This window comes from Aethalodelphis obliquidens, unplaced genomic scaffold, assembly GCF_003676395.1.
Source record: "Aethalodelphis obliquidens isolate GAN/ISIS:26980383/991018 unplaced genomic scaffold, ASM367639v1 scaffold5, whole genome shotgun sequence".
NCBI lineage: Eukaryota > Metazoa > Chordata > Mammalia > Artiodactyla > Delphinidae > Aethalodelphis > Aethalodelphis obliquidens.
Window position 1 is genome coordinate 66,966,196 of NW_020837949.1, and position 23,892 is coordinate 66,990,087.

General features: G+C 34.0%; 1 protein-coding gene across 6 annotated transcripts in view; it reads right to left on the reverse strand.

Moving 5' to 3' along the window:
- The window catches only part of DGKB (diacylglycerol kinase beta), a 704,177-nt gene that overhangs the window by 398,027 nt on the left and 282,258 nt on the right, over window positions 1–23,892 (reverse strand). For all 6 annotated transcript variants that reach the window (XM_027102569.1, XM_027102571.1, XM_027102570.1 and 3 more), the window contains 3 exons: window positions 13,334–13,419; window positions 11,778–11,867; window positions 6,110–6,270 (listed from right to left, as the gene is read on the reverse strand). In XM_027102569.1, the coding sequence (XP_026958370.1) occupies window positions 6,110–6,270; window positions 11,778–11,867; window positions 13,334–13,419 (337 nt within the window). The remainder of the gene's footprint in view (window positions 1–6,109; window positions 6,271–11,777; window positions 11,868–13,333; window positions 13,420–23,892) is intronic.

The window sequence follows — 23,892 nt, forward strand, 5'->3', positions numbered from 1 at the left end:
TTTATGACACTTGTTTTACCTTTTAATTAATGTCTAACTATTACCTCTCGTAGACAAACTCCTGCTGTACATAAATTGGATTTCATTTCCCGATTATATTCATTGCATCATTCAGTGGCCTCTCTTAAAAGACAGACACCACACCTTGGCTTCCAAGTCTTCAAGACATGGCAGCAGCCACTTCTGCTACCGCCTTTTTTGTCATTCATTCCCACCTTCTATCTTTATGTTCCAGGCACAATGACCTTATAGGTCTTTGAACACAACGGGCCTTTTCTCTCCTTGAGCTTTTCACATACAGTTATACCTGCTTGGTATGCTCTTTCCATCTCTTTGGTGTCCACCTGACTTATAGATCCGCTCTTAAATGTATCTTCCTTATATAGGCCTTCCTCGACCATGAGACCTAACGTTGTTGTCCCTTATTCTAGCTCATGGCAACTTTTGTTTTCTTTCACAGTATACATCATAAGTTTCCAAAAAACTTGTATTTGTGCATTTGTTTTTCAATGCTTTTTCTACCATTAAACTCCAAGTTCTAATAATGAGGTGATCTCTTTTATTCACTTCTATAACTCCAGGGCCTGACCAAAAAAAAAAGGTACTTAGTTTTTTTGTTTATTAAGCAAATGAATGAAGAATCAACAGTGAGGATAAAACTAATGGCATGTATGAATTTGATGGTGATGCAACGGGTGAACAATTTTCTAACTGTGATCTTTGAGATTATCTATAGTTATTAAAGTGCAAAATCAGAATGAAAGGTAGAACATAGCAGTTTTTCTTATTAACTTCTATTATCTATATAACATCCAGCTGTTAAGTTTCTCATGAGAATTCTCTCTCACCTCACAATAATATGTTTAGTGATTATATAGACTTTTTCTCTCTTGTTCACTGCCAACCCTCAAACGGTATCTGGCACATAGAAGGTAATAAATAAATGTGCTTTTTATTTAAGGATCACCACTGTAGATGAATACCTATTCTCAGATTTAATTATGATTTCAGAATTATTTCCAATTGTTCTGGCTAAAAGTGAAAGGCATTACAAAAAGAAATTAGCAGAAACTGGCTAGTTATTCACCAATTTCCCTTCTCTTCTTGGGCAGACAGAATTCCTTTCCCAGCTTCCTTACAATTAGGTGCATCTAATTGATTTGGATATGGCCAATGGGTTACAAGCTGAACATCTTACAGGCCTGGTCTATTAAAAACAAACAAACAAACAAACAAAAAAACACAAACGCCAACACTTCACCCTCTTTTGTTGCCCAACTGTTGAAATAGAGAGGGCTCCGTGTATCAAGAAGAGGGTGGAGCCACAAGATGGAAGGACCCTGGGTCAATGACTGACCAAGTGGAGCAGAGCCTCTCCTCAAATGTCAACCCCTGCTGTCCTAACGTGAGGGAAGAACTAATTTTTAGTTGTTGTCAGACCACTAATATTTTGAGGTTTGCCTCACAGGTTCTCTAAAAATTTGAAGGTTTTATTTACACTGTAAATCACTTACAGTCAGTATATAAAAGGCAATCATTGAAATAATGAAAACAACACTGACAGTAGAGTCAAGTTTTGAGACCACCTGGTAACTAGGAGGTAGGAGGGTTCCTAGAGATAATTTCAAGTACAAATTATGTGCCATCTTAAGCTTGGCCCGTGAGCCATGGCCGCTGGGCCTGCGTGTCCGGAGCCTGTGCTCCGCAACGGGAGAGGCCACAATGGTGAGAGGCCCGTGTGCCACAAAAAAAAAAAAAAAAAAAAAAAAAAAGTTGAAATGTCCCCCTTATTCTTTCAATGCTCCAGTTCCACTGTTTCTTATATATTCAGGAATATATAAGCTTGAGGTACACAATTCATTTCTTTTTGTTGTTTGCTGGATTCACTCACTGGGGCAGAGGAATGTAAGTTGCTAAACAGAAGGTGGCCTGGCTGAGTGACAGCCAAAGCTTGAACTCTCTATAAGGTCTACTGGTCTGATTGCGACCCTGAGTGTTGATCCTCCGTCTTGCTGGGACAGAGGCAAATATCTCAGGGAAGGATGCTCTCCCTCTCTTCACACCTCTCCTTCCCATGTCAAACTCAGTGAAAGAGGCTCCAACTTAAATGGAACAGGACCCTTCTAAAGAAACGCAATCAAAATCTACCTTGTTTAGTTCTGTTCTACCTTAAAATCATAAATGAATGCTATTACATATTCTTGAATTAGGTCCTAAACCTTGCATTTCAAATTTAGTACTTCAATATATCCAGCAATTGCCTATCTAATGTAGAGTTCTAACAAAATTTTCTCCCCCTAGAAAGGTAGTTTTTGAACACTTATCAACTAAGCACCATTACTTCTCCAATGAGATTTTGGGCCACATCTATACTGAGTTTCGATATGTGTCTCTCTGCTTCTCCACTGAGTCCTTCCTCTATCATTCATTGCACTATTTTATTATAATTATCCAATTCATTTGTAACATGTCTTATTTGGTAAAACAGTTCTCCATTTCTTTTTATTAAAATTGACTGAGTTACTTTGTTATATATATTTTGGAAAAAGTTTTTCAAATTTGTCATAAAATCCAGCTCTAATTTTGATTACTTACAGGTTAAAGGTATATATTAATTTGCATATTACAAATTATTAAGCTATCCCATCTAAGAATAGAAAATGTCTGTTTATTCTGATCTTTTATGTCTTTGTAGAGAGTTTTAATGTTTCTGTTTTTAGGTCTTGTATATTCTTTATTAATTTTTGGATAGTTCTAATTTTTTGGTTCCTGTTTTTGTAAATGTATAGATTATTGCTTATATAATAGAATAATATTGAATATTTAAGTTGATTTTATATTTAGTAACTTTGCTACACTTCCTTATTTAGTCCTAAAATATTTTCAGTTGGGGTATTATGTTTTGTCTTTACGGGGGGCATTTTTGGTCTTTTTTCACTCTATATTGTTTATTTGCAATTCTCTTTACAATATTTTTATAAAATCAATTTTGCAGTAGATTTGATTAATTACTTTCAAAGATCCAGTTTTTGGTTTCACTAACATACTCAATTTTTTTTGCTCTTGTTATTCTTTGCTGTATGTCCTGTCTTATTTCTATTACAGCTTTCCTTTTCTTCATGTGTTAGCTATTTCCCCTTTTCCAACATCTTGAGTTCTGTATTTAATATTGGTTTGTCGATGCCAGGTTTCTCAACCTCAGCCCTATTGACATTTTGAGCTATGTAATTCTTTCTTATGTATTTGGGGGCTATGCTATGAACTGGGAGTGTTTATCAGCATCCCTATCCTCTACCCACTAGCTTCCAGTAGGAATCCTCTCTTAGCCATGGCTATCAAGTGTGTGTCCAAACACTGCCAAATGTCTCCTGGGATGGAAAGGAAATAACTTCTGTTGAGGATCACTGAAAATTGATCAAAGGCATATAACAAACTGAGAACTATTTATTCAAGAAAAACTACTGAACCTAAGAGAAGAACACTGGCAATCTGTGATGTTTCAACCTTGAGCGGCTACCCTACCCTCCACCTCCATCAGTACTAAAGATCTACCAGGGTGGGGCAAGTTATGAAAGCAAGCAACTTTACTGTCGGGGGAGCTCACGTGACTTGGAGTGGAAGCTGGAGAAACTCCATGACCCAGAGTTATCCAAAATAATAGTGATCTCAGTGGCAAATGTAGCAGCTTGCCTCAGTTTGCGAAAGTGATTAAGGCAAGCAACTAACCAGCCAACTAGCCAGATATTCAAGGAGATCTTGAGAATGAGACAGCCATAATGGGCCTTGATATTCTGTCATATTCCTGGCTGTCTGAAAGGCTATATGAATGTACAAGGTCGCACATATGTTCAGGAAAGTCCAAAGAGGGCCATAGTTATTTATACATCTTTGGCTAAGTGAGAGGCCTTCTACATGAGCAGAAGAGACAAAAAGGCCAGCAGATATTAAAAGCTGAATCAGATTAATAATTGCCTGCAGTTTGTATGTGTTCCCCAATGAACATACAGGTTCAGTGGCAAAGGGATGAACTGTCTCAAGGTGTTTAAGCACAAACATTGGTCAAGCATGCTGACACAGGAATGATCCTTAGAAGCCAGGATTAATATAAAAGCAAGAAGAAAAAACAAAAACAAACATACTGAGGCATCAGTATATCCATACACTACAGGGGAGAAAGGCTCCTTATAATCAGTGGAGGGAAATCCCTAAGCAAACACAGGAACAAGCATAACACCTATGGGAGAATGCAAATCCACAGTTGTTATAATATATTATATAAAATCTCTTGTTTCCAACAAAAAACTAGCAAATATGCAGAGGAATGGGAAAGTGTTTCACATACTTTGGAAAAAGCAAACAATGTCTCTGATGGACTCTAGATGTTGGACTTAGCAGACAAAGACTTCAAAACAGCTATTATAAATTGATCAAAAAAACTAATGTAAACTATGCTTAAATAATGAAGGAAAGTATAAGAACAACGACTATTCAAATAGAAAATATCAATTAAAGACCTAGAAATATAAAAAAGAACCAAATAGAAATTCTTGAGTCAAAAAGTACAGTAAGCAAAATAAAAAATTAACTATAGGGACTCAAGACAGTGGCATTATTCATAATATCCAAAGACCAGAAGCAATCTAAATGTACATCAACCCATGAAGAGATAAACAATATATGATATATCCACACAACGGGATACTTACTACTCAGCAATAAAAGGAATACAGTATTCATGTAGTTCATATAAGTGAACCTCAAAACATTATGTGAAGTGAAAGAAGCCAGGTGCAAAATACGATATATTGTATTATTTCTTTTATATGAACTATCCATAAAAGGCAAATCTTAGAGGTAGAAAGATTAGAGCTTTGCTTGGAACTGGGGAAAGGACCCAGAATTGACTAGAAGTGGGCATGAGGGTTCTTGTCTTGGCGATGAAAACGCTCTAATATGGGATAGATTTATTAAATCATTAAAAGGTTTACTCAAAATGAATGAATTAGGTTGTGTGTAAGTTATTTGCCAATAAAGCTGTTAAAATATTGTTATTCATATCAAATATAAATAGAATTTTAATGGATCAAATGCATTACATTTTTCTTGCAAATAATAATAATCATTATCATAGTATTAGTAAAGATTGTATATTTAGCCTTCATTATGCATCATTATACGAGGCTCTTTAAATGTATAATCACATTATTTACAACTATGAGAGAGAAAATAATAACTACCATGATACGGGTAAATGAATGCACACTAAGAGGAAAAAAAAATTGCTAAAGGTAGCTTGACTCCTAAGTTCATGGACTCAACCAATGCTTTTTATAGTTTGCTAGTTGTGTCTGTGTGTGTATGTGTGCACATGCACATGCATAAGAGAGAAATGAGACATGATGTAAGACTAATATTGGGAAAATATGTTCAATGGAATGTAATGCTGTAGATAATATATTTTAAGACTTCATAATTACTGGGTAATATATATATAAGTACAAGTAAAATTACTGTTAAAATTATTAATTTCTTAGGGATTGAAATTTCAATAACTCTTTAAATTGCCAAAAGATATTTTAATTTCGGTCTCAAATTTTTCAAGAAAGTAAGTGAAAAATTAACCTTTTGACTTATTAACCACTTGAGAATACTAGCAGCATTTTTCTTAGACTTTACACTAAACCATACATTTTAAAATAATGTCTATAAATAAAAACCTAATAGGTTATGATATTATAATGTAGATTTCAAAATAAGAAAAAATTTGATGCATTGTTTTCACATTTTTAGTAATGTGAAACTGTAGCTTATACTCTAAAACTTATAACTACCTTATAAACCATTCTAAGCTTCATTTTACTAACACAAATGGTCAAGCCAATTACATAAAATATAGTTTCTTTCCTTTGTTTAACACATGAAAAAATCATCACTGATTCTCTGACTTTAAATAAATTCATAAGCTTTACTATTACCCATTAGAAGAGGTGCTTTGCTGACACAAAGATAAAATAAATTATTTATAATCAGTAAATCTTCATAGTATAAGAGTTTACATCAGTGATTATCCAGAACTGGTAAAAAAAGAATGGTTAGTGGAAAATCTTACCACGCCAATGGAAAAGTAATTATTGATGATACTGTAAGGCACTGGGTCTCCCTTCTCATCTTTGTCATTAGGTATGACTTCAAACTTCCACCTGTCCAACATGATTTCTGTGCTGTTTTCAATGTCTTTTAAGATTTTCATCAGATTCTCACCTTCATAACCTAATAAAAAAAAATTATCTTGAGAAAAAATATAACCAAATAACAAAAGCTATAATTATATATGTTTAAGCGTGTGAATATGTGTGTATCATTCTAAAGCTAAATAATGCATTTTAAAGCAAATTCTAACACAGGTTGAAGAATTAACTATAATCTTATTATACTCATACTAATATTTTATCTTTAGCTTTAATTTGTAACTCATATTTCGCTCCTGTGGGACAAATTCACAGTACAGCCAACTGCCAAATGAACATCTCCAATGCATACCCCTCACAAAACTTTTTATCAATGTATTTATTCAAAGTGGAATTAATGATGTGCTTTGGTATCATCCTCCTGTGAACTCTCCCTCCGAAAAACAGCTGACTTTCCCCTCCACCCAGTTGCTATAGTAAAAAGCCTGGATGCCATGTTAGACTTGTCCCTTGCTTCTACTCCCTCTGCAGGCTTTATATTTGATAACACTTTTTTCCAGAAGCCACCCTCCCAAAATAATGGATTCTGTACAGTACCACAGTACACAGTTCTCAAAACTAGCCCTACCGTAGAACGAGCATGGTGCACTATAGTTATTTTCATTTTTCTCCCCACAAGTTCCTTTTACCAGGTGTGCCCTACAGTAAATGTCCAACAAATCCATTTTTAAATAAATCTACTATAGATAGCCACGATGGCCAGAAAAGAAACTTGTTGCTTAATATTATACTTTCTCTTAAATGTACCTTTAGGTATCTAACATTATAGTTAATTAGGGCTGTAGCCTAATCCTGGCTGTGTTATTTACTTCAGTGTCTGCTTTTAAAATTCTAAACAGTTTCTTCCTCTGTAAAAACTTAGGTTTGGTGTGAGAATTAATTGAGAAAAAAAATGAGAAAATGCGTAAAAGGTCTTAGTATATAAGGCAAAAGAATAGAAAGTTGTCAACAATAATACTGACAATGACATTAGAATTTGAAATGTACTAAGTTAAATAATCTTTCTAACTCTATACACATTCTTACAATGATATTTTGAGTAGCAACAATATTTTCATAGATTTTTTTCCGTGTCCAACTTCATTCTATATTTTAATAATTTATTTGTTGAACAAGAAAATGCCAGAGGCTATGAGTCCTCGTTAGATGTGTTAGCACACATAACTCTGGAAAAACCGATTGGATTAAAAGAAAAGGGAATAGGCACTGTAATATGGCAAGATTAAATTACATTTATGCTGTATTTGTTGAATTAACTTATTAGAGGGGCAAGGCAGCCAGAAACCAGGAATACGTATCTTGGAGCCTACCATCTCTTCTTACCTTACACAGGTCTAGAAACTAATTATGCACCATTCAATACACACAGCAAAAAGTACAACAAACAACGACTACACAGATATAAACATTAGAAGTATTAAAAACCATTTCAATAAATGTCATACCACATTTTATAGCATAATTCAAAAATTATGAACTTACATAATATACATATAATTGTACTCAGTGACAAAACACTGAATTGTTTAAACTACAAGAGTATAGTAATTAAGCGTACTTATTTTTCAGGTGTTTCTTAATAGTTCCACCCTCATTCCCAATGTTTATTTTCTTTTTAATTTCTTTTAACACCCCCTCAAATAAATTATATATATATATATATGTTTACCTATTGCATTGAATTAAAAACAGTTAAATATATTCACCTATTTTCCAAATTCTACTCTTGTTTGAAAATAAGTATGATCGTTTTAGATATAAATGAATTTATATACATTAAACTAATGTATAATATAGTATGAAAATATAGTATATTTAATATACAGTATTATACACAAACCCACTCAGCAGAAATATGAGTAAATGATAATGCTCTAAAACAAACATTGAGCTTGTCCTCAGCTATATCTCAGGTTAATAGAAGCATTGTTCAGCATAACACCGGAAAAATGTAGGAACGGCAACCGACCAGGAGACAACATAATAGAATTGAATTTAATGAAAGAATTAATACAGCTAGATTAAGTAGGGTCAATTAACTTAAATTCTTTAGCACTGGATATGTTCTCAAAGTTTTTATGGCTATGTATGAAAAAGGCTGGTATCAATCAGTCTTCTAGCCAAGGAAAAATGGAAAGAGAGAGGCAATAAATCTACTTGGAGAATCATACCTGCAGTTCAGTGCTAATTCTCAAAGGTGAAGAATTCCAAATTGTAGTTCCCCATTTAACAAATATCTATGCCCTACTTGTTTAGATTTATCTGTGCTCAAGCTTGTTTAATAATGATCCATAACTATAAATAGGATTCCTGAACTCAAAAAGATTATATTTTTTAAAAAAAGATAAATTAAACTTACTAAATATGCAAACAAAGCTTGTTCCAGAAAAGAATGATGCTATTTTGCTTCCATTATTTTGATTTAAAGCGTATAATCACTCTAGGCTAAGCAACCAAATGAAAACGTAATTAGTATTTATCTTTGCTTTAATGATATGATGTTATCATAATGACTGATTCTATCTAAAATGTCATAGGAATTTTTACAAATTTAAAATCACATAAAGAAAAGCAACAACATATATTTGTAAGAGTGTGCTCCATGTAAAATTCTGCCTCCTACTCCCTTACTCTTCACAAAACAACGTTTTTCTTGCAGTAAACTTCAGAATTTTGCTTGAGAGATTAATCATTGCCAGAAAAATTGCAAAGAAAATGTAAATTAAGTATTTTTTTCAAATGTCCTACAACATCTTATATTTGTACAGTGTTATGTTTTCCAAAATATGTAAATATACTCATAAAAATTAAGCTTCCAGTCAATAGATTCCAGTGATATTACGTGAACAAAATGATTATTGGTTGAATAAAGTAATTTCTTTCCCAAATGTTAAGCATAATGATAATTACTATAATTACAGGAAGGACTCAGCCCAGACACTGGGGAAACAATCTGATAGTTGGGTGTAAGAACCTCCAAGGCAGATACCATTATTTTCTTCAAGTTCTGATGAGGAGTCTTAGGCACACAGTTGTTAAGCAACTTGCTCAAAGTTAGACAAGAAATAATGCCACCCCAGAGCATGTTTCTTTATTAGTAAACTCTAGCAGATCGCACCTCCATTTTCCTAATTGCTCACCTTGGGCATCTTGCAGTCCCCCTTGATACCTCACTTTCCCCAAAGTCCCTACCCAATCCATTGGCACGTTGTATCAGTCTATCCCTGAAAATGTCAGTGTGTGCACTTGTCTCATTTGTACTACCACCGCCCTAGCCCAGCCCATTTATCCTCTAAATACAATGGTAATCCAAATTCTCCTTTCAAAATCTATGATTCCCCACATTGCCACATTTTCTTAACAGTCTTTTATGCCCCCAAATTAACCTATTTTGAAAACACAAATGTCACTGTGCCACTCTGCTTTTGAAACTCTTCCAAAGTTTCACTGTGTGCTTCAAAGTCAATCACATAAAATTTTTACCATGACCATTAAGACCTGCATAATCTGGCTCCAGATTCTCTCTCCAACGTCATCCTATTCACCCCGCTGAGGCCATACCTACCCACTGCCCCATGACCTCTTAGAGTTACATCAGCCTTCCTTCAGTCCTTTCAGTACAAAGAGCTCACTCTTTCTTCCTCATATTTTAAATCCAGCTTAAATGTTACTTCCTCAGAGAGGTCTTCTTGACCATATAGCTGAATAGTTCCCCTTGGTTATTCTCTGAAAATACACTCTGATTCTTTCATATCCTTGACCTTATTTTGTAATTATATATTTCATTATTCAGTGATTTATTGTCTGTGTACGCAATGAAAATGTAACCTCCAAAAGGGTAAGAACCCTTTATTTATTTTCTCATTTAATATCCATCACCTAGAACAGTGCCAGCACATGCTAGACATGCACAAAGAGTTCATCATCAATATACACTGTGACATATACTATAATCCATGTGTCTTTGGCTACTGATAAGAATATCTTTAAAACTGTTTACAAGGAAATAATTAAAGGATGCCCTGAATGGAACTTCTATATCAATTTTGAGATTTAAGTCATTTGCCAGCTTGAAGCCAAAATAAAATTATTAATTTTCAAATATCAAAAATATTTCCAGAGGAATACGTAAGAAGCCACATGCATGATTCTCTTCCTTTTAATCAATACACGTATATTAACATTGGCAAATATAAGCATCTCGTAAGCAATGGTTCATTCTATCTATCTATATCTATCTTTAGATTCTATACAATTTAACTCAGTATTTTATAATATTCTTCTACTAAGTTATATCCTTAATGAAAGTTACAAATATATCATATACCATGTTTTTAACTTGGTTTCAAATTCTGTCAAATACACAAATACATGTATATACATCTTAGAGTTCACAAGTTGCCCAGGTATTCATGGAACAATTCTTCTCAAATTTTGTTGTAAATCAAGTTACTTAGGGAGTTTGCTTTAAAAAAAAAATCAACTGCCCGGGTCCCATCTCTAGAGATTTCCATTTAGCATATTTGAAGTAAGGTTGGTCCACTATATTTTTAACAAGCTTCCCAAGGGCTTCTGATTTACACTGTCTTACTAGACACTTTTCAAACTTCTCTGAGTTTAGATGCTAAAAATATTTAGGATTAGGTTCTTGTTTACTTAGCAAAATATGGTTTTCTTTTCTTTGATATCTTCTGGTAAGTTTAGCCTGTTAATGACACTTCAAATTATTTTAAGATCTCATCTTGAAATATTCTCCCTTTACTCACCTGTTCCATCTACACTATTCCATTTTCAGTTCCTTCAGTAATGTTAAGTGCCTTTGTATCTCTGGGCCTTTGGACTTGATGTTCCCTCTGCCTATAATGTCCACCCCCAGTTCTATATGGCTCCGTCATTATCCACCTATTAGGATTCTTCTTATGTCACCTCATCAATTCCTAGGTGAGGTCGTTCATTATGTTGATTATCATCTTACTTGTCAGTAGGAAGTCTCACAATTTACACATGACTTCATGTTCCACTAGAATTTAAGGCTCCGTTGAAAGCAGATATTGTTTTCTTTCTATTCTTAACCCTGTACCCCAAGTGCAGAACACACCACCTGGTGCAAAGTGGGTCTCTTGTACTTATTCCTGGACAAGTCATTTGTTAGCCTTTCAGTTCTTTTCCTTTGTTTGTGATTTTCTCACACACTCAGAGATTACAAATGTGAAGATTATTTTAGAGTTAACCCATGCTTATCTCATTTCTTAAATTGGAAACCCCCAAACCAAAAAGGGTTGGAAGCTTGCCTGCCCCATCAAGTATATAATTAGCACTCACAGTCTAACTCTTGGTCCACTATTTGTCTCTCTACTCTAGACGATTGTTCAAAATTATACTACATATCTGACAGCAATTATGTTTGCTGAAATTACATGGCAGCTGTCATGCAGTGAAGAAATGCTGGATTTAGTTTTTGGGGGAAGGGTGCTCTGTACTATATCTCTGTTTTTTAAGTTTTTTGTTTTTTTTTTTTAGCTATTTTACCTCCTCCCCATCGCAGGCATCTTGCTAGATCATTGCCGGTCCCGAGAGGCAGAATAGCCACTGGAGGATGCTTGACTACATTTGCCTTTTCTGTAGAATTGAAAAATTGAAATAAAATAAATTTTTGATCACAGACAGAACAACAATAAAATAAACACAGCTTGGCATGGAAGGCATTCCACCAGGTACTTATAAACATAAAACGTTCTATTTTATAGTTATATACAATTATAAATTGATTAATTTGTATGTATTTCTAGCAATTTATAAAACAAATAAATACCAAAATTCACAGAGCGACAGGAATTTTCAAGACTTATGCATGAGGAAAGCCTTTTAAATATGTTAATTCAGTTAAAAATTGTAGCGTGTTTGAATTAACTCCGTTGAAATTCTCAAGGATGCAGGTACATACAACACAGGAATATTCATACAAGGACGTAAGCAGAGTGGAGAAGTAGCTTCCTATAAAAAGTCCTTTGCAACATCAACTCAAGGTACACTTGAAGGAATAAAATATTTTGAAAGTAGTGGAACTCTAAAGGTTAGTAAAACGCTAACAATGGTTTTGTGCTGTTCTGTGTCAGAGTCAACGACGTAAAAGATTACCTGGTTTTGTTTGAGGTTCAACATTATACAACATAGTGTTTGAGTCCAGTAAAGATATTTGCCACTGAAATTCCACATGCTTTTGTTTGAATCACTGAGCAAATCTCACAAACATATATTACTTTTCTTTATTCTTCTCCCTTCTCAGCCCTTCAAAGTAAGCATATGTGGGTGTGTAGGAACGGGGAGGGAATAGATTATGTAGGGATGTGCCACAGCGTACTAGCCAAGGCTTAGATTTTGAGGGCTAATGCAAACCAACAATATCCTCCTGTTTTCACTAAGATTCTTACAAGTTCTCAGATACTGTTCAAGCAACTCCTTAATTTTTGCAGTTCTTGAACTCTGGTTTTCTCCTTAAATATATTAATACTACTGACATTGTTTATTGGAAGGCCAAAGAATACAATTTTCCCTGTTTTTCCTGTTTTAAAAATGTTAGTAGGTTAAAGTCGTTAGATGCTTACCAAAAGCGTGCTGACAATATGTATTCATTTTTAATTTGAATATTTTTGAGAGTATGAAAAGGTAGAATATTCTCAACTGCACTGACTAAATAAAAGTTTGCTTCAATATATATAGATAGTAAAACTTCTTTTGAATCCATCTTTCCTTTTTATGAAGAGGCCTATTTTTAAAAAAGATTGGTCAATGCAGATCCAGAAATATTTGAGGGTTTATTAAATTCCAAGAGAAATGAATGAGAAAAGAGGGATTTCTAGTTTCTTGTAAATTATTTTGTCAGTTAAAAATTTGAAATATAGACGAATAAATTAAGCCAGTAAACAGTGTGTAACATTCCAGATGTCTAAGTGTATCACTATGTACTTTGTTTATTTAATGCATCCACATCCAAAGATATGGATGCACTAAATAAACAAACAAAATACACAGAATTGAAGGTTACCACTCTCACCCCAGCTACGTTAAATGTGTGTCTTCATTACCTATGCAGTCCAAAATCCACCCCACGGTTCCATCTCCACCGCAGGCTAACACTCTGAAATCAGGAACATCACGGAAAAAGCTTAACCTGAAAAATAAGCACGTTATGGCACATGATTGATAATTCAAACTCAGGACATTTTTAGTTTTGTGTATTTAGCATTTCATCTAATGAAAGACTTTGATTTTATTGAAAAACGTTAAATTCTTATGTAGAATGGAATTCTAAAATAAAAGTATTAACATGTCCTAAGTTAAACATTGTCATTATATACTCTATATTCTATAATAAATATATCTTTTCTTTTATCAACTCTAAAGTTAAAAAAATAAAGTTAATAAATTATAATAATTTTCATTAAGATATACTCCCATATGCGGTATGCAGTTCACATAATGCAGAGTGACATATACAAAATTGTTTCATTTACTAATTTTTATTGATAAACAATTCTTTTGAATAATTATATAAATGTGACCAATAGGTCAGTAAATATGTCTTTGAGAGTTTTCGCCTTCTCCATTACTGGGAGAAAATGATCAGACTGCATATGAGGTTTTAGCCAACTGTATTCAGTGCTTCCTTCTGACTGAATCTGCAACTAGAAGCCAGGCTTCCCCCTGTCTTTTGACCTGGCTGGCAGTGTTTGCCACCCAGGAATACTCAAGACTAATTGCGGGGTCAGCTGTGATAAATGTCCACTGCTTCTGCTGCTACTGCATGCAGTGTGCTTATTAATGCAACCTACCTTGGGGAAAATTACAAAGGCAGGTAGTGCCTCCAGTTATACAATCATACATGCCTATTTTCTTGTATATAAAAAAAAAAGAATTGAAATAGGACAGAATATTTAGAATGTGCCTCTTCACCTTTCTTGCCCCAATGGTAACAATATAATACAGTTGGCCCTCCATATCTACAAGTTCCACATATGCAGATTCAACCAACCAGGGATCAAAAATCTTAAAAAAAAAATCCAGGGCTTCCCTGGTGGCGCAGTGGTTGAGAGTCCGCCTGCCGATGCAGGGGACACGGGTACGTGCCCCGGTCCGGGAAGATCCCACATGCCGCGGAGCGGCTGGGCCCGTGAGCCATGGCCGCTGAGCCTGTGCGTCCGGAGCCTGTGCTCCGCAACGGGAGAGGCCACAACAGTGAGAGGCCCGCGTATCGCAAAAAAACAAAACAAAACAAAACAAAAAATATCCAGAAAGTTTCAAAAAGAAAAACTCAAATTTGGTGAGCCGCAACTATATATTTACAAAACATTTATATTGTATTTACACCTATTTACATATCATTTACATTTTATTACGTACTGATTTAAAGTATGTGCAAACACTATGCCTTTTTATATAAGGGACTAAGAGTATCTGTGGATTTTGGTATCTGGAGAGTCCTGGAACCCATCCCCAGGTATTCTTGTGGATACCACAAGAAAGTTTTCTATAGGATTACATATATAAATGTACACATGTAAATTTTATCACACACATATTTTTAACATAAACAGGATTATGCTATACATCCTTTTAATTTATCCGTGTGCATTTTTTTGACTTAAAAACGTCAGAGATCTTTCTGTCAATGTACATATAAAGATTTATTATAAGTGAATATTAAATAGGGTATATAGTCTATGATTAAATAAGTCATTTCATGTACTTTTAAACTCTTTAGTGTTTCACTGTCACAAAAAACCAGGTATTGCAGTTAACATTATTTGAATACATTTATGTGAACAAGTGCATTATGTTCTGAAAGCTAATCTTCTATAAGGGAAATTCTCCACTACAACATTATGATACCCTCTGAATGGCGCCCACTGTAGAAAATTAAGGGCCCACTTCCTTGAAACTCCAAAACACTACATATAAACAACTTTATGATGTTTCTTCAATAAGTGAAAAATACCATGGTGCTGTTATTGCATAATCACATGCCTGTTTACTAGTGGGTTGAACATATTTTTGTAGGTTTACAGATGTGTGACCTCCTTTGTGAACTGCATCTTTAAAGCCTTGTCCTTCTTTTCCATAAGTTGCATTTTATTATCTTATAAACTCTATGTATTATGAGTGATATTTTTATTTAAATTAGCATCATTAGAAAAAAACATTTGGTTAATGTCATACAAACAGTGCGTAAACATAAGAGAAATGTAAACAAATCAACTAAAACCCCATCCCCTGATACTAAGAGCCATAAATATTTAGAACATGAAAATTTCCCGTATTTCCTCATGCATTGCATTGTGGGCATTTACCTTTCGTTAGACATGTTGAAATATTTTCTTCCAGACTATCACTGGTCAGTTTGCTGTTATATAAGCAATATAATAAACACCTACATACCAGCTGCCCAACCCAGAGAGTAGAATATTCCTACTAACTTACATATACCTGCGTTCTTTCCCTATAGCACCCCCTTCCTCGTTAACAAAGGTGACCACTATTCTGAATTTCAGGTTATCATGTGTATGCCATAAACACCACATTGTATGTTGCTTTTTCATCTCAGCATTGTTACTAACATTCCTCCACGTAGTAGCTGAATTTCCATCCACGTGTAGTTGAAGAGTTATTTCTACTGCTGTGTTTAATACCATTTATGCGGGTATGCATTTTAAAATCCATACAATGGATATTTGGATTAGCTTTATGTTCTTATAAAAAATGCATTTTCGACATATTTTCTGGTGCTCATGGACAGTGACCACTTTTGCAACTTTACAATATCATGCCAAACTGTTTCCTATAGAAGTTGTACCAATGTAGGTACGTAAAAGAAGGTGGAAAAAAACTGTGCTGAGCCCATCCTAACACTTAAAATGTCATACTTGGTAATTTTATGTGTTTCCTCGTTTGTGAAATGCCTTTTCATATCTTTACCCCTTTTTTACTTGTTGATTTGTAAAAATTCTTTACTTCTTGATTTTAATCTTTTTGGGTTTTTTTCTCTTTTTTGGGGCAAATATTTCCTATAGGTTTAAAGTTTTTTACTTTCCTTAATGTATATTTTAACAAGTATCATTTTAGTTTTAATGTATTCAAGTTTATCAATCTTTTGATAAATGGCTAGCACTTTGGCCTCTTTGTGTAACAAACAATGTTTCCTCAGTGGACAGAAGAGAGTTCACATTTACTCTCCTAAAATTTCAGTTTTAATTTTTTAAAAAAATTATTTAATTTAATTTATTTTATTTTTGGTTGCGTCGGGTCTTCATTGTTGCACGTGGGCTTCTCTAGTTGTGGCAAGCAGGGGCTACTCTTCGTTGCGGTGCGTGGGCTTCTCATTGCGGCGGCTTCTCTTGTTGTGGAGCACAGGCTCTAGGCATGCAGACTTCAGTAGTTGTGGCACGTGGGCTGAGTAGTTGTGGCTCGCGTGTTCTAGAGCGCAGGCTCAGTAGTTGTGGCGCACAGGCTTAGTTGCTCCGTGGCATGTGGGATCTTCCCACACGGCTTGAACCCGTGTCCCCTGCGTTGGCAGGCGGATTCTTAACCACTGAGTCACCAGGGAAGCCCCTTAGTTTTAATTTTGACATAGAAATTTTATGTGGTGATGTAAGATAGGATGGTGTGAGTTATTAGAATAGAATAGATAATATATATAAAATATACACAATATTCTAGAGTGGTTCTGTCTAGTAGTGATCCCTTTTTTCTTTTCCCTTCTTCACTGCCTTCTTTCATCCCTCTGCCCTCCCTTTCTCTTTCTCCATTCCTCCTGTTCTTGCCTCCTTTCTTCTGTCCTTTGGGTGTTGTGCAACTATTTTTCTTTTCATTTTTAAATCCATCTTTTCATGTTTTGGATAATTCAGTTTTCTATCATGCAAGTCCATCATAAATCAAATTTCCATATGTGGGTATTTTTCTTTTTAGAATCTGTTCTATTTTATTCATGAATTTGTCCATCTCTGAATCAGTACCACACTCTTACAACACTATAGCTTTATAGTTAATCTATGTCTCATTGAACATGAAATCTTAGCTATTATTTTTTCTTTACTGTACACATATTAAATTTAACTTGTCATATCCCATAAGGGTGAAAATAAAAACACACACACAAAAATCATAAATGTTTTGAAAAATTGCATTACATGAAGTCTGCATTACATTGAGCAGTTTTAGGAGAAATAACATCTATATGGTGTTAATTCCTCATCCATGAATATAGGATTTTTCAATCAACTTATTCTTTAATATCCTTAAATAAATTACAACATTTTTTTGCTAGCAGGTCGTTGTTAGATTTATTCTTGGTTGTCTTAAAGTTTATGTTGGTATCTTAAATTCTTAAATTGTTTATTAAAATTAATGTTTTTGTTGCTGGTATATATAAATATATTTGACTTTTATATATTGATCTCACAAACAGCCACATTACTCCTCTTTTCTATTGCCTATATTATGTTTGTAGATTCATTTGGATTTCTATGTAAACAACTGTATCATATGCTAATAACAATGGTACTATTAGTGATCTTCAATCTTTATAATTGTTATTTCTCTCCCTGTCTTATTGTGCTGGCCAGAGCTTCAATACTTCATTGAATTAGAGTATTTATACAGAATATCCATATCTTGTCCCGGAATTTTAAATGGAATACTTTCATAATTTCCCAACTTAGGATGATGTTTGTTGTACGGATTTTCTTTTCTTTTTCTTTTTTGCGCGACACCTTTCATACAGATAATAAAGTTTTCTTCTATTTCTGTTATATAGAATTTTTGTTATGAATCAATGTTAATATTCTCTGCACCTTGTGAGATATTGAGATGATTTCATTTCATTGGTAATGTGGGCATATACACTTACATATTTCTGCATTATTAAAACATTCTTATAATACTTTCATATACCCAAATTGGACACTGTTATTAATATTGTTATAGAAAATTGGTTTTGCTTTGCTAACATTTTGTTCAGAAGTTTTTGTCTACATTCATGAACACAACAGACTATTCTTCTTCTTCATACCATCTGTAACTTTTTATCAAAATTTTTCTGTCTCATAAAATGAATTGTAGAAGATGCCGCCCTTATTTTCCATTTTTTGGAGGCATCTATATAATTTTGGAAGTTCCTTAAAACTGGTAGCACTTGCATATCAACTATCCAATTTCTAGTGAGTCTTTGATTTCTTTGTTTTTAATTAAGAGGTATTAAATAATTGTTTCAATTCCTTTAATTATTACTGAAAAAGATCCTATTTTCTAATTCTTTCTAAATCAGTTTTTACCAATTACATTTCTGCTTTAATTTGTCTATCTCCTAAGTTTTCAAAGACCTTGTCACTGAAACCTACAAAAGCTTTTCAAATTAAGCCAGGAGCTGAAAAGTTTATCATACAGCTGAAAAGTTTACCATAGTTGTTTCTGGTGAAAGCCTAACCATCCACACGACTCACCATCGCTCTTCCATCCATGATGATGTTTCATCTGTTTTCTTTTAAAATTGTCATCTTTGGTTCTTCAGCAGCATCCTAACCCCAAACATAAACCCCATGTGACTCTCAGACCAGCTTACTCTCTGTAAGTTGATTGCTAAATGGATTGAAAAATTGACTTCTCTATCTTAACTTCTTAATCCACTTCATCCATGCAGTTTTCCCTGGAGAGTCATTCATTCCTTATTTCATTCATTCCTTGAATAGTAGCCTTGGATAATTATTTAATCATTCTGAGCTTCAGTTTTCTTATCTTTAAATTTAAAATAATACCACCTGCTTTGTTGGGCTGTTTTAAGGAATAAACAAAGTGTGTATGTAAATTACATGGTACTATCCAGAGGTTATTATTAATTTAATAATTTTATCTTTATTAAAAGTAGTAAACGTATTTCATAGGTCAGATTGCCACTCCTCTATTTTACCACCTCTCCCACCCACAGCATTCTGGCAAAATAGTCAGCAAGAGAATTTTCTAACAAGTGAAGCTGGATGGACATTGATGAGACTTCTCCTACCTCCAAGCTGATACTATTAGGAGACCTATTTATGGCACTGGGGACAGTAAGTTCAGATGATAACAGCTCTGACTGAGAACAAACAAATGCAAGAGATGTGGAAAGAGTCAAAGTGCAGGGCTTTATGACTTTTCATTCATTAGGCTGCAAAGACCAGCAGATGTGAGGCTCCCACTTCATAGGTCATCCTAACGATGGGGAAGGTGAAGCCATGTGGAGCGTCTGAAAAGACTCCCCTTTGCGGAAACTTTAGTACCGTATACTGTATGTTCCACCTATCAATTTCAACATTTCACTTGAAAAACTAGTAGGTATGAACGTTTTGTAATGAAATAATCATTCAGGGCTCCTGAATTTATTTTTGCCATTTTATGGAAATTTTAAAAAATTAAAACGATTTTTAAAGCAGATAATGATTCTTGAGTCTTCAGTGTTCGTAATTATAGCACTGGTTCTCCTAGAGAGTTTTCTAATTTATCCATGATAGCTAAATTTGAAAAAAGAACCTATGTTAATGTATGTTTAGTAGCTCTGTGTCCAATGCCTTCTTATCACATATGCTCAACAGCCACCACTATAGCACATCCTAAAAAAAAGTGGGTGGTAAGATTATAATGCTTAATACCACTAAAAGCAAGTCAAAATATTTCATCTAAGATTCAGAAGTCTACTTTCCATTTTAAATAAGTTTTAGGATAAAACTGATATAGAAAAATTAGTGTCTGACAATAGTATCTAAAAAGCACACTACAACAACTCGTTAAGAAAGAAAAACTGCAGTACTGATTCCGTTATCTTGGAAAGTGTCTAATAATGAGATTTCTTAAATGACAATGTGTAGGAATTTCTTTTTATTCCAATAGCACATTTTATTATTCAAGGAAAATAAGTGATACCTGCCATTTATATCTAATTTTGATGTATCAGATTGAGCATATAAATACAATAAATGTATGGCTACTAAAGAGTGTACATATTGTACATTATATGTTATAAAGTTATATTCTTTAATACTTAAAGGAAACCAATGTGCGATTGATAAATACTGTTAGCATAATACTCCAGAGTGAATGCTCATTTAATTGTACATATTCATTCCTTTGTATTAAAGAAACACAAGGCTGAAGGATCAAAAATGATTTTATCATATGTCATCAACTCTCTTCCTCTTCTTCTTCCTCCTCTTTGTTTAGAAAAAATAGTTTACTTAAAGAGCTTGCCTTAAGAAAGGTCTGCATTTTGATTTAAACATTTTGAGCCAGATACAGCATACTTATCTCTTATTATTCAGCTCAATTCATATTCATACCTGTATGTACACAGTTATATATTATTCTTACAGTTATAGGATTAGATGGCTTCACAACTGTCTCACTAAAATCAGGCAGAATTTTCTGGTCTGTGATGTTGCTATTGTTTATTAAACTTTTTTTTTTTTGGTCTAGAAAACCAATTCTTAATACCTTCCAACTCGTTTTCTAATACCCAAACTGTATCTATACATACCTTGGTGTCACTGATATTATTACTGCTGCTGCAGCCACTCTGACAAAATCTATGCATGAAGCAATTATGTCCCTCAAAATTTCTCTATGCTATATATTTAAAAAGGGATGGGGGATATGCCATCTTTTTCTGTGGATTTTGATAATATCAGCTTCAAAGTGATGACTCATGAACTTTAATGTACCTTCCCCATCATTTCAGCTTAAAGTAAAACTAATTACAACTATGTCTTCCCATCTTGAATCTATTTTACCAATAAATTACAAAGTTTAGGTAAATAAGGAAGTTCACCTGTTTCAACGAATTTGGCTAGTCTTTTGAGGATATTGTATGAAGATGAATTTATACTGTTTTGGGGGGGCATTTAATGTAAACAGTGGAATGATTATAAACAAAATGTTATTTGGACTCATCATTATGAACCCAGTAAAATTTAATGCTGTTCTCATCATATTCAGAAAAACTTTCAGAGTATTTGAGAAAATATATATCCCAATGAGCCATTAATAATTGAAACATTAATTTCATTATCTCTGGAAATCTCAAAAACATCTCGTACGCGTATGTGTATTTTAGAAGAAAAAGGGAGAGAGGCAGAGAAAAATGACAAAAAGAGAAAAGAGACAGAAAATGAATGAATATTTACTCTTGGGAAACCTATGATATTATGCCATTAAATAACTTCAGTATTCTCCTTAGTGTAATACAAAATAGAAGTCAATAAATAAGCTCTGTAAAGTAATCCAAATATTTGTTCCTTCTTTGAATGGTGCACATACTTTTTGGAAAATTAATGTGTTAAAATGAATATCAAATGCTTTCAAGTCATTTTTTTTTTCTTTTTGCGGTACGCGGGCCTCTCACTGCTGTGGCCTCTCCCGTTGCAGAGCACAGGCTCCGGATGCGCAGGCTCAGCGGCCATGGCTCACGGGCCTAGCTGCTCCGCGGCATGTGGGATCCTCCCGGACCGGGGCACGAACCCGTGTCCCCTGCATCGGCAGGCGGACTCTCAACCACTGCGCCACCAGGGAAGCCCTTTCAAGTCAGTTGTGAGTGAATAAAAACAAAGGAATACTTAGTGAGTTTTATTTTATATGCATCAGATCATTCCACCAAGTTAACTTTAGAATGTGAAGAAGTTATTTTGAATTAATAAATACATCTAGACATCTATTTTAAAAAATTACTTTGACTAGAATCAAATACAAAAGAATAACTATGCCTAAGAAAGAGAGATACATTTCATGCAAAATCCATATACCTAGAAAAGTAATTTTATGAATGATATAGCACCTGCATCAATTTCCTTATTTAATATGCATTTATTAACTACAACTGTGTATCAGGAACTGGGTTAGAGTCCAGAGACTCAAAAGCAAGATAAGAGTCCTTGCCATCAAGTATCTTAATTGAGAAGGCAGACAAGAAAACATCTGATTCACATTGCTATGGGATGTTTTAAAAACAGTTAATGCAGAATAACTAGAAGAGAATAAATGCATTGTCAGAGGGGATGGGAAAGTGAATGGTCTTTCCATGCATCAAGTTAGTGAATAAAGCTAGTGAACAGGTTTAGAAAAGGGTGAGAAAATGAGTTTAGTATTAGAATGTGAAATCTGAGATACCTATGGGACATTAACATGGAAATGTAGACTAAGTCAAATAAACGTACATGGACAGAGAAATCTGAGATGGAAGAAGATAGTCGGAAGCAATCCGTGTACACTTGATGATCAAAATCATGAAAAGAGAATAAGAAGAAGGAACATAGAGTTGTATTGCAGCAAAGGAAACCATAAGGTTCCTTAAACAACTGAAAATAGGGCTACTATATGACCCAGCAATCCCACTCCTAGACATATATCCAGAGAAAACCATAATTTGGAAAGATACCTGCACCCCAATGTTCACTACAGCACTATTTACAATAGCCAAGACATGAAAGCAACCTAAATGTCCATTGACAGAGGAATAGATAAAGAAGATATGGTACATATATACAATAGAATATTACTCAGCCATAAAAAAGAATGAAATAATGACATTTGCAACTACATGGATGGACTTAGAGATTATCATACTAAGTGAAGTAAGTCAGACAGAGACAGACAAATATCATATGGTATTACTTATATGCGGAATCTAAAATAAATGATATGAATAAACTTATTTACAAAACAGAAACAGACTTGCAGGCTTAGAAAACAAACTTATGGTTACTGAAGGGGAAAGGTGTGGGGGGATGGATAAATTAGGAGGTTGAGATTAATATATACACACTACTATATATAAAATAGATAATCAACAAGAACCTACTGTATAGCACAGGGAACTCTACTCAATACTCTGTAATAACCTATATGGTAAAAGAATCTGAAAAAGAATAGATATATGTATATGTATAACTGAAGCGCTTTGTTGTATATTTGAAAATATGTATAACTGAAGCACTTTGTTGTACATTTGAAACTAACACAACATTGTAAAAAAACTACACTCCAATATATTAAAAAAAAAATGCTGGAGAGACAGTGGAGAAAATGGAACCCTCCCACACTGTTGGTGGGAATGTAAAGTGGTACAGCCACTGTGGAAAACAGTATGCAAGTACCTCAAAAAACTAAAAATAGAATTGCCATATTATCCAGCAATCCCACTCCTGGGTATATATCTGGACAAAACTATAATTTGAAAAGATACATGCACCCCTATGTTTATAGCAGCACTATTTACAATAGCCAAGACATGGAAACAACCTAAAGGTGCATCGATGGAGGAATAGATAAAGAAGATGTGGTACATATATACAATGGAATACTACTCCACCATAAAAAAGAATGAGATAATACAATTTGCAGCAACATGGATGCACCTACAGATTCTCATATTAAATGAGGTAAGTCAGAAAGAGAAAGACAAATACCATATGATATCACTTATATGTGGAATCTAAATTATAACACAAATGAACTTACCTATGAAACAGAAACAGACTCACAGACATAGAGAACAGACTTGTGGTTGCCAAGGGGGAGGGAGAGGGATTGATTGGGAGATTGGAATTAGCAAATGCAAACTATATATATA